General features: G+C 36.2%; 1 protein-coding gene across 2 annotated transcripts in view; it reads right to left on the bottom strand.

The window, feature by feature from the left end:
• UBE2E2 (ubiquitin conjugating enzyme E2 E2) overlaps nucleotides 1-13837 on the bottom strand; it is a 369362-nt gene that overhangs the window by 76705 nt on the left and 278820 nt on the right. For both annotated transcript variants that reach the window (XM_047737941.1, XM_047737950.1), the window contains one exon: nucleotides 5912-6044. In XM_047737941.1, coding sequence (XP_047593897.1) covers nucleotides 5912-6044 — 133 coding nt within the window. The remainder of the gene's footprint in view (nucleotides 1-5911; nucleotides 6045-13837) is intronic.

Below are 13837 nucleotides of genomic sequence, written 5' to 3'. Positions count from 1 at the left end.
TGGTGGGGAACTTCACAGGGAGCAGAAGATGGTTGGGAGTTGTCATACCAGAGCTTCTCTGAAAAGGTTAACGTTTGAGCAGACACCCAAAGGGAAAAATGGAATGAGCTATGAGAATTTTAGGCAGAGGAAAACAATGAAAGCAGAAGGAAGAGCAAATGGAAGGGCTCTGAGGAAGGAACAGGCTTAGAGTACTTGAGTCAAGAGGGACAGTGATTTTGAAAAGTATACTGTGAACAGGGTTTTGTGTGTTTTTATTCAGTGAGCAGGGAATCACTGAAAAGCTTTAGGCAAAGAATGAACATATCTGACTTACATTATAAAAGGACTATTTGGTATAGGGGGGTCCACTGCAGAAGGGGCCAGAGTGTTTGTTACTAGGGAAGGGTAATGAGAAATGGTTAGAGTCTAGATTTATTTTAAATATTTATCTTGAGCCAGTGAACCTGGGTCTGGCTAGGCTGTGCAAGTTTTTAACTTTAGCCACTAGAAAAATGGAATTCTCATTCATTGAGAGGGGAAACCTGGAGGAGCTAGTTTGGCAGAAGTAGGATGGGGTTGCACAATCAATAGTTTGGTTTTGGACCAATTAAGTTTGAGGTGACTGTTGCGTGTTAAACTGGAGATGCCAAAAAGGCAACTCAATCTGTATGAAAGCACTTAATCCACAGCCAGGCCTCATATGAATGTATGAACTCAGGTTAAACAAGGTAAGTCATGTTACTCCAGGACATGAGGCCTGGACTCTCAACCCCGAGACCAGAGCAAATAAGTGAGAAGCTGCATTTACACATATAAACCACTATTCTTTCTGAAAATCCTGAGACATGCCATCAACTTTTGTCTTTGAGCAACAGCAGAAATATAAACAACAGTAAAAACAAGTAAATAATAAAAACCTAATTCAAATAAAAAGTAGAACTCCTTGTTGAACTTTAGTTAAAGATCTCTCTGGCTTTTAAATGCTGAATATCACTGCTTCTTACTATAACTTATGAACAACTTTATTCATTATTAGCCTTAACCTGTCAATTTAAGGTTATAATCGAATGAGGGTAATAAAGACTTTGAAAATCTGATGGAACTGAATTACTTATTTCATTGTCTGAAAGCAGTTTCCTATTTAATGACATTTCATTAGTAAGTAATTCATGGTTAGATTTTATAAAGAAAGAAAACAAAACCATAAACCATAAAATATATTCTGAAGTGATCTTAAAGATTTATTTTTAAATATATTTGATAAAATTTATAACGAAAAACAAACTATATTAAAAAAACCTTTTGGATATTAATATTATAGATTTTCTCGCACAAATACTTCAACATATGTATGTAAATTTTTAAACATTTTAGGCACAGATGTTATTATTCTTTTTTGAAAAATACCTACTGGCAGTTACCATCTTGCTATTACCAAAGATAATAATGTTTTCCAGTAATAGATATGAACACTGAGAGTATGTTTGTCTTGTGCAGGGGTTGCCTGAAATACTAAAATAACAAACATATTGCATTTTCCTACTTAACTATGCTTAAATCTGCTTAAAATGCCCACTTATTGGGCACCTGGGTGGCTCAATCAGGTAAGTGTCTGCCTTGGCTCAGGTCATGATCCTGGGGTCCTGGGATTAAACCCCGCACTGGGCTCTCCACTCATCGGGGAGCCTGCTTCTCCCTCTCTCTATACCCCTCTCCCGGCTCCTGCATATGATCTCTCTTCTTTCTCCCCCTCTTTCTCTCAAATAAATGGACAAAATCTTTAAAATTCTCACTTATTTGTTTATAAAATATCCAGAACTACAGGGAGACAGAAAAAGCTAAATTATGAATAGGCAACCTCTATGCATTTCTACTGTAAAAATAAAGATCTACCTGTTACCTAACGTGACTTAAGTTTGTATGCACATCACTAGAATCTCTGAGACACAAAATATCAGACATAGGGTGTCACCATATTTTCAAAGTGCTTTTAGTAGAAAAAATAACATAGAACTTAAACAATATAGAAATAAAACATATTCTATTGTTTTGCTTCTGATTTTTTCAAGTATGCTTCTTAATTTTATTTGGTGTATAACTTTCAAGAAAAAAACACTTTCATATTATTCACAAAAAGAGAAATAATTGGGAAAATGGTGTGTGTGAAACCTTCCACATCTCATTGGTAGTCAAATCAATAAAAATTAAAGCAACCATGAAATATTACTTTTCATCTACTGGGTTGGCAAAGATTAAAAAGGACTATGAATCCTCAGAGCTGAGCACAGTGAAGGGAAGTACCGTACTATCACTATGTTGATGGCCATGATGTCAATGGATACAATTTTTCTGGAGGGCACTTTGTCAACTTTTAACAAAACTCTACAAATATGTATAAACCCATCTACCCAGAAGTTCCACGCCAACAAATTTAGCCTCAGGAATAATTATGCAAGTATACAAAATATGTAATTAAAAGGATGTTCATCACATCACTGATTATAACAAAAATCTTGGCAAATCTTATGTCCAAGAAAGGAAATTAAATTTGGTATATTTATACAATGGAATACTGTGAAGCCTCAATTATTCTAATACAGTTATAGGTTTATTAGGAAATAAAGTGTTTTGGGTGAAAATAGAATATTAGGTAAAAAGTAATTCTAAAACCAGGGGGACTATGGCTCAATATTTATGTATATTATCTGTGTGTATGCATACAGTATATTTTAACACAGAGAACAAAATCTCAGAAGAGTTATAAAAAATGGCATGAATAATTAATTTTGGGGTCAGGATTATAGACCGTGAGAAACAAACTGAGGGTTTTTTCACATTTTAAGTCATAGAGGTTTATTTGTTGATATTTTAAACTGGTAAACGTGGCTAAATGGTTTATATGTTGAATTATCTAATCTGAGCATGAGAGCATTTAAAATCCTCACTAAGGATTCCAAGTGTAAGAGTTTAGAAAAAGTCATCTCATGGATCCCATTATGCTATGGACTAATTTTATGATATGGATATCTGATAACCATTAGACAGCCAATCAGATTTATTTGTGAACCTTTGGGCTCACCAATAATTCTAACACCTACTACTATCTGGGTTCATTCTTCAGAGCACTGAGAAATGTTTCATTAATCAAAATATGTAGCTACTATGGTTGATGGAAAGGATGAGGGCAAAAGAGACCCCCCCAAAAAGGATAATTCCAAATACAGCCTATTTAGAATAATAGAGATTAGAAAAGCACAGACATGGCACTTCAAAAGTATTAATAAAAAATGCCTTTGTTTTAGTTAACAACTTTCAAGACACCCACAAACTACCCCCCCACTTAGAATAGCATATCTGCCTACAAAATCTGGTTTCTAAAATTCATAAATTAGGTGGTGATAATTTGCTTTCAAAAACTTCCCACAGGTTTCTAATAAATGTACATTTAAATTGTGATTTGAGTTAACAAAATTTGATTTTCCTTCATCTTAAGAAATTATTTATTCAAATTCATTTAGTGGAAGAACTTATTTTTTTCTGGTACTATTCTTAACAGATACTAAATCTGCTTTTTTTTCTTTTAACAGAAATATAGGCAAATATTTACTCTGAGTAAAATGAAGCCCACTGTCTCAGAAGTAGAGCTATTCAAAAGCAGACTATGCAGCTGTGGGTCAGATTTTCCTCATAAGAATTAACATCTACTTCCCTGTAACTGATACCCTCCTGCTTCTATTTTTGTCCCATCCAGCCATCCAAAATAAAGTCTAAATCCTAATCTACACCATAGCTCCTAAAACATCTGAGGACAGAGATCATATTCCTCCTACACCCTATTTTTATTAGTGAACATCTCCACATTAACTGTTTTAATTCAGTGGAAGTACATGGTCTGTGAAGTCAGAAATCAGTAAATCCTTGGTTGTCTATTATTGGAAACCTCTCTAAACCTCATCGAAGTTTCCTCATCTGTGAAAGGGAACACTCAAGCCTTAGTAGGGTGTTTCAGAAAAGAAATGAGTTGACACAACCGATATCCACTGTAGTGTTTTACCCAGTGAAGAAGTTCAAGAATGTAGATGACTCTCTGCCCAGCTTATTCTTGTTTGTTCTTAAAATGAAGAACTTAGTAATGACTGGAGCACTCCAGATACGGTGTGATTGGTTCAGAGTTCTGAGGACTGTAGTCCAAAAATATCTCCTTAAGGCTTCAAGAACCTTAAGTTCCCACAGAATTCTAGTGAGCCAAAAGCCCACAAATTTTATTTATATGAAAATAAAGTAGGTCTCTCCCATCATGTATCATGCTTTCTTTCTGATTGTCACTGAACACATTTAGCTTTGTTAAATTCCATCTTGTTTTGGACCATTCTTTCAGTCCATTGGGACCTTTTGGGAAACTGAATTATTTTATCTAATCTATTGGTTTCCCCTTCTAGCTTTAATCTACACGTTTCTGTCATGCAGAACTTGGAGAAGCCGACACATCTTCCGAGATGTACAGAACAGTCTCTACCAAACTCACAGGCAGCACAATTTCCTGATCTGAATTGTCACTCCCCTTCCCCACTCTGTACTTCCTTTACTGAAGAGGCTGTCAGAGACAGGTCCTTACATCACTGGCAGGGCAATAAGTACTCCAAGTGACTTATGTGCTGAGCCCAAGTAGAATGAAAGACAAAAGGTTCCCATCCAGTAAAAGGAGAAAATAAATAATAGATGTACTACGGCTTCATCACTGAAAACCAACCTAATGCAGGTATGGGTGGTCACCAGTGCCACCAGCTCTGTCAGCCTGGGTAAAATATATCATGTAATGTAGAAAGGAACACAGGCTTTGAAGTCAGACTTTCTGGGTTCAAACACTGACACTACTATTTGCTTGCCATTTAATGCTGGGAAAGTTACTTAGTTTCTCTGCACCTTGGATTCTTCCTTGGTAAAATTATAGTTATTACTTTTGCTTTGGTAACAAAACAATATCCAAGCATCAGTGGAAAAGAAGGAAGAAAGGAAGAGAGAGGTGAGAAAAGAGAGGGAGGGTGAGAGGGAGGAAGGGGAATTACAGAAATTCATGGTAAAGGTATGGTCCTATTTTTGCTTTTTAAAACTGTCCATTCCAACCTACAACTCAAGCAAGTTTTATTTCCCTCTGCACTGCGAGGTTAAAGTCGGGTCAAATGAGATTTTCTTCTTGGTGGCCAATGCAGAGTCAGTGTCCTTAGGGTCTTTTCTTTTCCAAAGTGGAGAATAAATTTAAATTCATCAAATGACTGACTTATAGGCAGTAGGAAGGAATGTGAAGAATTCTTAAACTATATAGTCTTGTCTTAAATAAGTGTAAATTCCCCTATGGTTCATTTATATTAATCAATGATTACAAGTACGTTTTCACGAAATGTTCTTGGCATCACTTTTAAGTCTCTGTAGGTCACACGTTCCATTCTAGTGCCTGTATACCTCATGTGAGCAGCTGAACCGCAGAGGCATCAAAACTCCATAGCTGGTGCCCTGAGACTTGCCTTAGTGGGGCTCCCTCTGCAATTAGTCTGGCTCCGGGGCTTGGCTCTGGCTCCAGCTTCAGGCTATGTCTGTTTTTCTGGGTTCTAGGGATGGCATAGACCCATTCTCACTCACCTAGTTCCACACATAATGTGCTATTTTATGTTATATTACAACATAAACCACAGAAAGGAGACACTGAGAAAGGATGAGAAAAAGCAATGAAATATGAGTAAGGGGATGGGGAAGGGAAATGGCCAGTAATTTTTTACATTCTGTTTCCTTTCACATATAATTAGCCCTGGGAAGTTGTCTATGTTAACAGAAGAGACATGCATTCCTAGATATGTATATTTAAGAATATGTATATGTATATACATATACAACAATACATATTGCTAAAAATGGTTGAATACTTCATACTGACCTTAGGGGGTTTAAACGGATAGTCTGGTGAAAAGGTAATGTCAAGAAAGAACACCCCTCCTTCATAGACAGATCCTGGGGGTCCCAATATAGTTGACCTCCATTCATAAATGTTGTCTCCTTTGGGTCCAGCACTGAAATAAGACATACAAATCAAATGTGCTTAGAGATTATGTAAACCCTGGAACTTAAAAAATTCTATTTATGGTAACAATAAATTGAGCAATTCCACAAAAACATAGCAAATAGGGTAATTCTATATGATGATTCATTTGTCAATATCATCAACACTCTATAAAGAAAAGATGCTGGTATTACTTAATAAAACAGAACCAGGAAGATCCTGTTTTACCATTCACAACCCTATACCTATTGAACAAAAGATTCCTAGGACCAAAGACCAGAGGTAGAAGCACAAATATTTAATAAAGCATGAAATTATTTATGAGATCCTGAAAAGATGATATAGTCATAGGGTGAAAGAGACGCATTTTTGAAGACAGAACGGTCATTAGAGAAAAAAAAAAGTTGGATAAAAAGCAGTCTAATTCCTTTGTTAACAACTGAGAATACAAATGAGGCTCATGAAGATCAGTAAATGTTCATCATCCATAAAACTCAGCTCAAGTATATATTCCATCTCAAGATTCCTCTTTTCTCTCTTTCCAGTCAAAGAATCTCTGCCCCCTCAATCCCCATGTATCACAAATAGTGTGGTCTATAGAAAACAAAATGTATCATTTCACTTTATAACCATGCTTTTAATTAAAAAATTTTTTTAGAGTAAGATCTATGCCCAGTGTGGGGCCTGAACTCACAACCCCAAGATCAAGAATCACATGCTCTTACCAACTGAGCCGGTCAGGAGTCCCTATAACTGTTTTTAGAGTGTTTACTTTTCTGTCCCTCCCTAGAAAGTCCCTGAGGAACAGATTTCTGCTCTGTCTTAGGGCCTAGTAAGTACATGTTTGTTTGATGACGATGGATTAATAGGAAAGCAAGTGAAGCCACATGACTACTAGTAGTAAACATCTGTCCCTGAGTCTCAGACAAACTCACTGAGGAAATAAGGCCCACATGAGTCAACTGAATTATAATCTCCCTAGTGAACAGAAGGGCAAAATGAGATATAATTTAGCTTTTCAGTGTTCTTTTTGCTACATCAAGCTAATACCTGCATTTAATAGCCATAAATTCCCCTCACACCCTGTAGCAAAGTGGGCAACCTTTTGGGGAAGATTTTATAGTCAATAAAAATTTAGCTACTATTCTTTCTTATTTTGAAATTAGTTTATATCCACAAAACTTCATTGTTAAGCAGTGTATCAAAAAAACATGCATCTTGGGGCACCTGGGTGGCTCAGTGGGTTAAGCCTCTGCCTTCGGCTCAGGTCATGATCTCAGGGTTCGGGGATCGAGTCCCGCATAGGGCTCTCTACTCATTGGGGAGCCTGCTTCCTCCTCTCTCTCTCTCTGCCTGCCTCTCTGCCTACTTGTGATCTCTCTATCAAATAAACAAATAAAATCTTTAAAAAAAAAACATGCATCTTAACTAAGTTGGGATATATTCTGGGAATGCAAGGATAACTTAATAATAGAAAATTATTAATGTGGGGTGCCTGCGTGGCTCAGTGGGTTAAAGCCTCTGCCTAAGGCTCAGGTCATGATCCCACGGTCCTGGGATCGAGCCCCGCATTGGGCTCTCTGCTGAGCAGAGAGCCTGCTTTCTCCTCTCTCTCTGCCTGCCTCTCTGCCTGCTTGTGATCTCTTGTCTGTCAAATAAATAAATAAAAAATCTTAAAAAAAATTATTAATGTAATTTACCTAAGAGATTAAAGTTGAAAAAAATGGGTAATCTCAATGGTTGCAGGAAAAGCACTCAATAGACTTAATAATATTAGCTATTTATGATAAAAAAAAAAACTTTTAGCAAAACTGGAATAGATGTCAACTCCTTTAACCTGATAAACAGCATCCACTAAAAACCTCACAGCAACTAATATATTCAGTGACAAAATATCAAAAGCATACCCTTTAAAATTGAGGAACAAGATAAGGATGCCCACTATATCTATTTCTAATCATTACTGCACTAGAGATCATATTCATCAAGGTATGAAAGACACAACAAGGAAGGAAAAAGCAAAAGGCATATAGATTGGGATAGAAAAAATAAAACTGTGGGCATCTGCAGTATCTATGTACACAGAAAAATCTATACACAATTTATGAAACTTAGTAAAAGAGTTTACAAAGTGGCTAGATTAAGATCAATATGAAATATCCACTGCATTTCAACACACCAACAAAATTACAAAATATATTTTAAATATCTTTTATAGTAGTATTAAAAATAACAAAAAACCTATGAATACATTTCATAGAGATTTTAATGGAGGAAATTATAGAACTTATTGAAATACAAAGAGAATTAAATAAATGGAGGGAGATACCAAGTTTATGAGTAAGGAGACCCAGCATCCTACAGATGTCAATTTCCCCCCCAAATTGATCCAATGCAATTCCAATTAAAAGTCTAACAGTTATTTAAAAAAATGAAACTTGACAACTTGATTCTAAAATGTGTTTGGAAACTCAAAGAAATCCTTCAAACTTTTCCACACACTTATAGGAATCTGATCTATGTCAGAGATAATGGGGCCAAGAAAACAGTTTTTATATATGGCAAATAGAGGAACTGGATTTCTATGTCAATAAACAAACCTTTATTGTGGATGGATTAAGCAGTCAATGCAAAAGTCAGAAGTTTTAGAGGTTGCCTAAAGAGACTGACAAGCCACAAACTGAGAAAAGGTATTTGGAGCACATAAACCTGACCAAATTCTAGTGTCCAGAGCGTACAAATTTCTATGAATCAATAGGAAAAAGATTACCAATCCCTTAGGAAAGATATAAAAGGGCATTTCGAGAAAGAAGAAACATGAATGGCCAATGAGGGGTAGGAAAAATATCCAATTGCATTAAATCAGGGAAATGAAATTTAAAATTATAGTTCAATATTATTTTACACAATGTCTAGGCAAAGATAAATGTGTGACAAGACCAAGTGCCGATGAGGATGTGGAAAAACAAGTTATACATTGCGTTGCTGAAGAGAGTTCAATCATTTTGGATAAGAATGTGGACTTACCTAGTTAAGTTGAATCTATACACTCCTATATTATAACATTTCAATTACATTCCTATGTAAATACCCCAGAGAAATGTTTACACATGTGTACTAGAAGACATATACAAGGATGTTCATGGAAACACTACTTTTAATAGCAAAAATTGGAAACAATACAAATGTCCACTGACAGAAAAAGGAATAAACTCACCCAAAGGAATACAACACAACAGTGAAAACATATTGATAAGCATAGATAAATCTTAAAAAGTGTCATATTGAATAAAAAAGAAAGTCTAAAGAATTATATACAGTATAATACTATTTTCACCAAGCTTAAAAACAAGCAAAAAAAAATATATTGAGGACACGAACATATGTCCATGGGAACATATGTCCCCATGCAAAAAAATTAATGAGAACAAAGCTCCAATGAGTAGTTTCCTGGGAAGAAGCAGATGGTGGAGGAGTAGCATACAGGAGCTTCAATAGTTCTAGTGATGCTCTACTTTTCAGTATGTATGGTGGATTCAGGAGTTACCGGTTTTATTATACATCTCATAACTTACTTATGTGTTAGATATGTTCTTACATATGTGCCAAGTTTTCCTATTAAGAACAAGTACGCCCAAAAAGTCTACTAGAATGCTATACGAGGAAAGCAAGTTGCAGCATATGTATGGTGTGATCTTATTTATAAACTAGAAATATAAAATAATACTTTGTATTGTATATATATATATATATACACACACACACACACACGCACACACACATATATATATATATATCTATGTCAAAGTCTTTGAAGAAATGAACTGGAAAGACAGGCCTAAATTCAGGACAGTGGTTGTGCAGGGAACAGGAGAAAAGAGGAGTAGGGTGATGGGATACCTCTAAAGATGGGGAATGAAGAAGAGTTCGGTTTTATCCCTAGTTTTGATTTCTCTTATTTAAAAAGGATGAAGTAAAAAAGAAAAAATAAAATCATAGTTAGCCAAGTTTATTGCAAAGTGCTGAAATATAATGAGAAGCAGGGCAAGGAGCCAGAGTGTAACATTCCTGCCCCATGTTCCTCTTCACCTAACCTCTCCTGAAGTTGACAGTGAGGTACAGACAGAATATATTCAAGCCAGATGACAATAAAGCTTTGGCAACAACAGCCCCTTGTTGCCAGACGAGCTCACTCATTCAGATAAATAATATACATGGGTGACACCCTGAGCTATAATTAGACCCAATATGAATAGATAAGTTTATCAGAAGAAAGAACTTAAAAGTAGAGTAAATTATAGGTTTGTAGTTACAACATTACTTCAAGGTAGATGAAGAAATTTAGTTTAAAAAATTCACACAGAGAGAACACAGGTGTGAAACAGTGTGTGTAGGCATGTTTCCCAAATACCAAGATATAATCTTTCTGAGTCACTTTGAGAAATTTTAAGATGACCTTCCAAGAATGGTCATCACATAGTTAAATAATTTAGGTTAACTGAGAAGTCATCAAATAGTGCCACTGGAAGGCACTCAGAAGTAGAAGTGAAGAGATAGCTCACAAAGGCAGGCAATGCCTATAAGTTATTTATTTTCAGTTAGTGCTCGTTTTAAATTTTATTTGGCTCTCTGTGAGAATATCATATTTTATTAGTTCTCGTAAGTCAGTCAGGGGTCTATACAGTTATCAACAATGGATTAAATAACGCAGCTAACATTATCACTCTGAGTTGGTTTATACTTTTAAAAAAGACTAGTAGTAACAAACTATCTTAAACATTGATTGGTATTTTTTGATCTTTTTTAAAGATTATTTATTTATTTATTTGACAGAGAGAGAGAGAGACAGTGAGAGAGGGAATACGAGTAGAGGGAGTGGGAGAGGGAGAAGCAGGCTCCCCATTGAGCAGGGACCCTGAGGTGGGGCTTGATCCCAGGACTCTGGGATCGTGACCTGAGCCGAAGGCAGACGTTTAACAACTGAGCCATCTAAGCCATCTGAGATGAGGCATCTCAGGTGCCCCCAGATTGGTGTTTTAAAATACATCTAAAACTTTTAATACTTCTCCAATATGTACAGATTAAGTCTTATCATCTTGGAAGTGTCATGTCTATAGCACCTGCAGTCCCAATGCTTACAGCAGTGGTTCCTGAACTACACAGCCCTCTGTTCCACTTCCATTTTGATATGTTCCAGTTGAGAAATTCTGGAATAAGAGTACAGAACTGTGTTGTAAAATATGGTGGCCACGTAGCTACTAAATACTTGAAATGCGGCTACTTATTCAGATATGCTATAACTGTAAAATATATACCAAATTTTAATGATAATGCAAAGGAAAATAAAATACATCACTACTTTTTGTTAATTACATTTTGAAATAATAATATTTGAGACACACTGAACTAAAAATATATTAAAAGTAACCACCTATTTTTTTTTAATTTTTAAAAAGATTTTATTTATTTATTTGACAGAGAGACACAGCAAGAGCAGGAACACAAGCAGAGGGAGAGGGAGAGGAAGAAGCAGGCTTCCCACCGAGCAGGGAGCCTGATGCAGGGGCTCAATCCCAGGACCCTGGGACCCTGACCCGAGCCGAAGGCAGCTTAATGGACTGAGCCACCTAGGCACTCCAAATTTTTGTTTTTTAATGTGCCTCCTAGAAAATTTAAAATTACACATGTGGCTCATATTGTAGTTCTATTCGACAATACTATTCTAGAGCAGTGCTGTCTAATAAAACTTCCTGTGATAATGAAAATGTTTTAGTTCTTATCGTTATCCAGTATGGTAAGCACTAGCCACACGAGGCTTTTAGGCACTTGAAATGGAGCTAGTGAGAATGAGGTTGTGGATTTTCAATTTCACTTGATTTTAATGAATTTAAATCTAAACAACTCCATGTGGCTAGTGGTCAATACAGATCTAAAGGCTCCAGTAGCCCATACTGACCAAATCAATCTTTTTTTTAATATGTCAGAATTATTTGAATTTATATAAATCCATTTACATAAAACAGAAGAATGGGCTTTGATATACTTTGGACCAAAAAAGTGAGATACTGAAGCTGCAGACAATTTAATATTTTTAACGTCCACTTTCCTCTTAAGTTGACCAAATAAAAGTTAGTGCCATGGACACCTGCACTATAGAGTGATGATGACGAACATGACTGGACTCTAAGTCAGATTTCCTTTTCTGAATCCTAGTCCAACCATGTAAGGCCTGTAGAGCCCTGATGAATATGTAATCTCCCCGTATCATCTTTCAGTGCCTTAGTTTCCTCATCTACAAAATGAGGCAACTACAGCAAGAAACTTGTGCGGCAACGGAAGTTTTATTAGAGCTGTACTCCCAGAGCTTGGAAAATGGGCCTGCAATGGCTCAAATAGTACTTTTCCAAATGTCAGCTGCTATTCTAGGTGTTATTATGCTTCGTGGATGATATAGAAGCTCATCAACACACTCACAAGATTAACTGCCTGGTGATTTTATAAGAAGTCAAGATCCCAGGACTAAAAAACAGGTTACTAAGCCCCAGACGTTAATAATCATTATTACTACCACTATTATCACCATCATCATCCTACAGTCTAATCTTAGGATATGTATGTAGATAGGGCAGAACTTGAGAAATCTTCAGAAATCAAAGCTGCCACTTCCAGGAAATCCAATTTTGCACTCAATGGAATGTTTATCTAATTTCAGGATTCTTAGGTATGAGGTTACTTAGCAATGTTTTCCCACTTGCAGTATTCTTAGTGATAAATACCCTTTAGTTTTATTTTCAGATTTTATTTTTTAAAAAAGATTTTATTTATTTATTTGACAGAGAGAGAGATCACAAGTAGGCAGAGAGACAGGCAGAGAGAGAGAGGGAGAAGCAGACTCCCCACTGAACAGAAAGCCTGATGCGGGGCTCTATCCCAGGACCTTGAGATCATGACCTGGGTTGAAGGTAGAGGCTTAACCCACTGAGCCACCCAGATGCCCCTTCAGATTTTATTTTTTAAAGAAGAAAGATGAACACAGCTAACAGAGTCATTTAAAAATAAAATATATTTAGATAAATCTATTAAAATGCAAGTATCAGTTAGCAAATTACTAATTAGTTGAAAAGCCAAAGTTGCCCCTTGGAGAAATTCTGTTAGAGAATCAACCTTGTAAACTGTGTACAGCGTTCTATGCTGTGGCCTACAGTGGATGACCCCTTCTACACATATGAAATATTACACATGTATAATAAAAATGCTGAAAAGGACTAAGCATTCACTGTCTTTATTTAAAATCATAAGATATTTTAAATACATCTGAATACTTTCAATGTGCTGTGTCACAGATGTGACTCTAAGACCAAGAGTTTTTGGCTGTGCCTGCCGCCTTTTCATTTAACATCGACTCAGAGATAGAAAAAGAGTAAGGCAGCCCAGGCAATGTAGGGATCCTGGCTCCAAAGGACAAGAAACTTGCCTTTGTAGAATGTCTGATGTGCCAACACTAACCTGAAATTGATGGGGACAGAATGGTGAAGAGAAGACAGTACAAGGGATTTCTCAGGAGCTCTGGAAATCTCTGCTTATACGTCAGATTCCACATAGCTGAACTCCTCCCTTTCGGTGGTGAGCACAATGTTCGCAGGCAAATGACATGCTGCACATATCTCCAGAGTCCCTTTCAGAGTAAACAGCTGCAAGAATATTGAGCTTCTTGCTTATAATACAATAATGTAGGTTTCTCTAATGTCAAACTGGAAGGCAAGAATAGTCCCATCACTTAAAAAAATATGAAAGCAAGGTCCA

The sequence above is a fragment of the Lutra lutra genome, chromosome 1, assembly GCF_902655055.1.
Source record: "Lutra lutra chromosome 1, mLutLut1.2, whole genome shotgun sequence".
NCBI lineage: Eukaryota > Metazoa > Chordata > Mammalia > Carnivora > Mustelidae > Lutra > Lutra lutra.
Note: the sequence above shows the minus strand (reverse complement) of the source record. Positions and strands in the feature narration are given on the sequence as shown.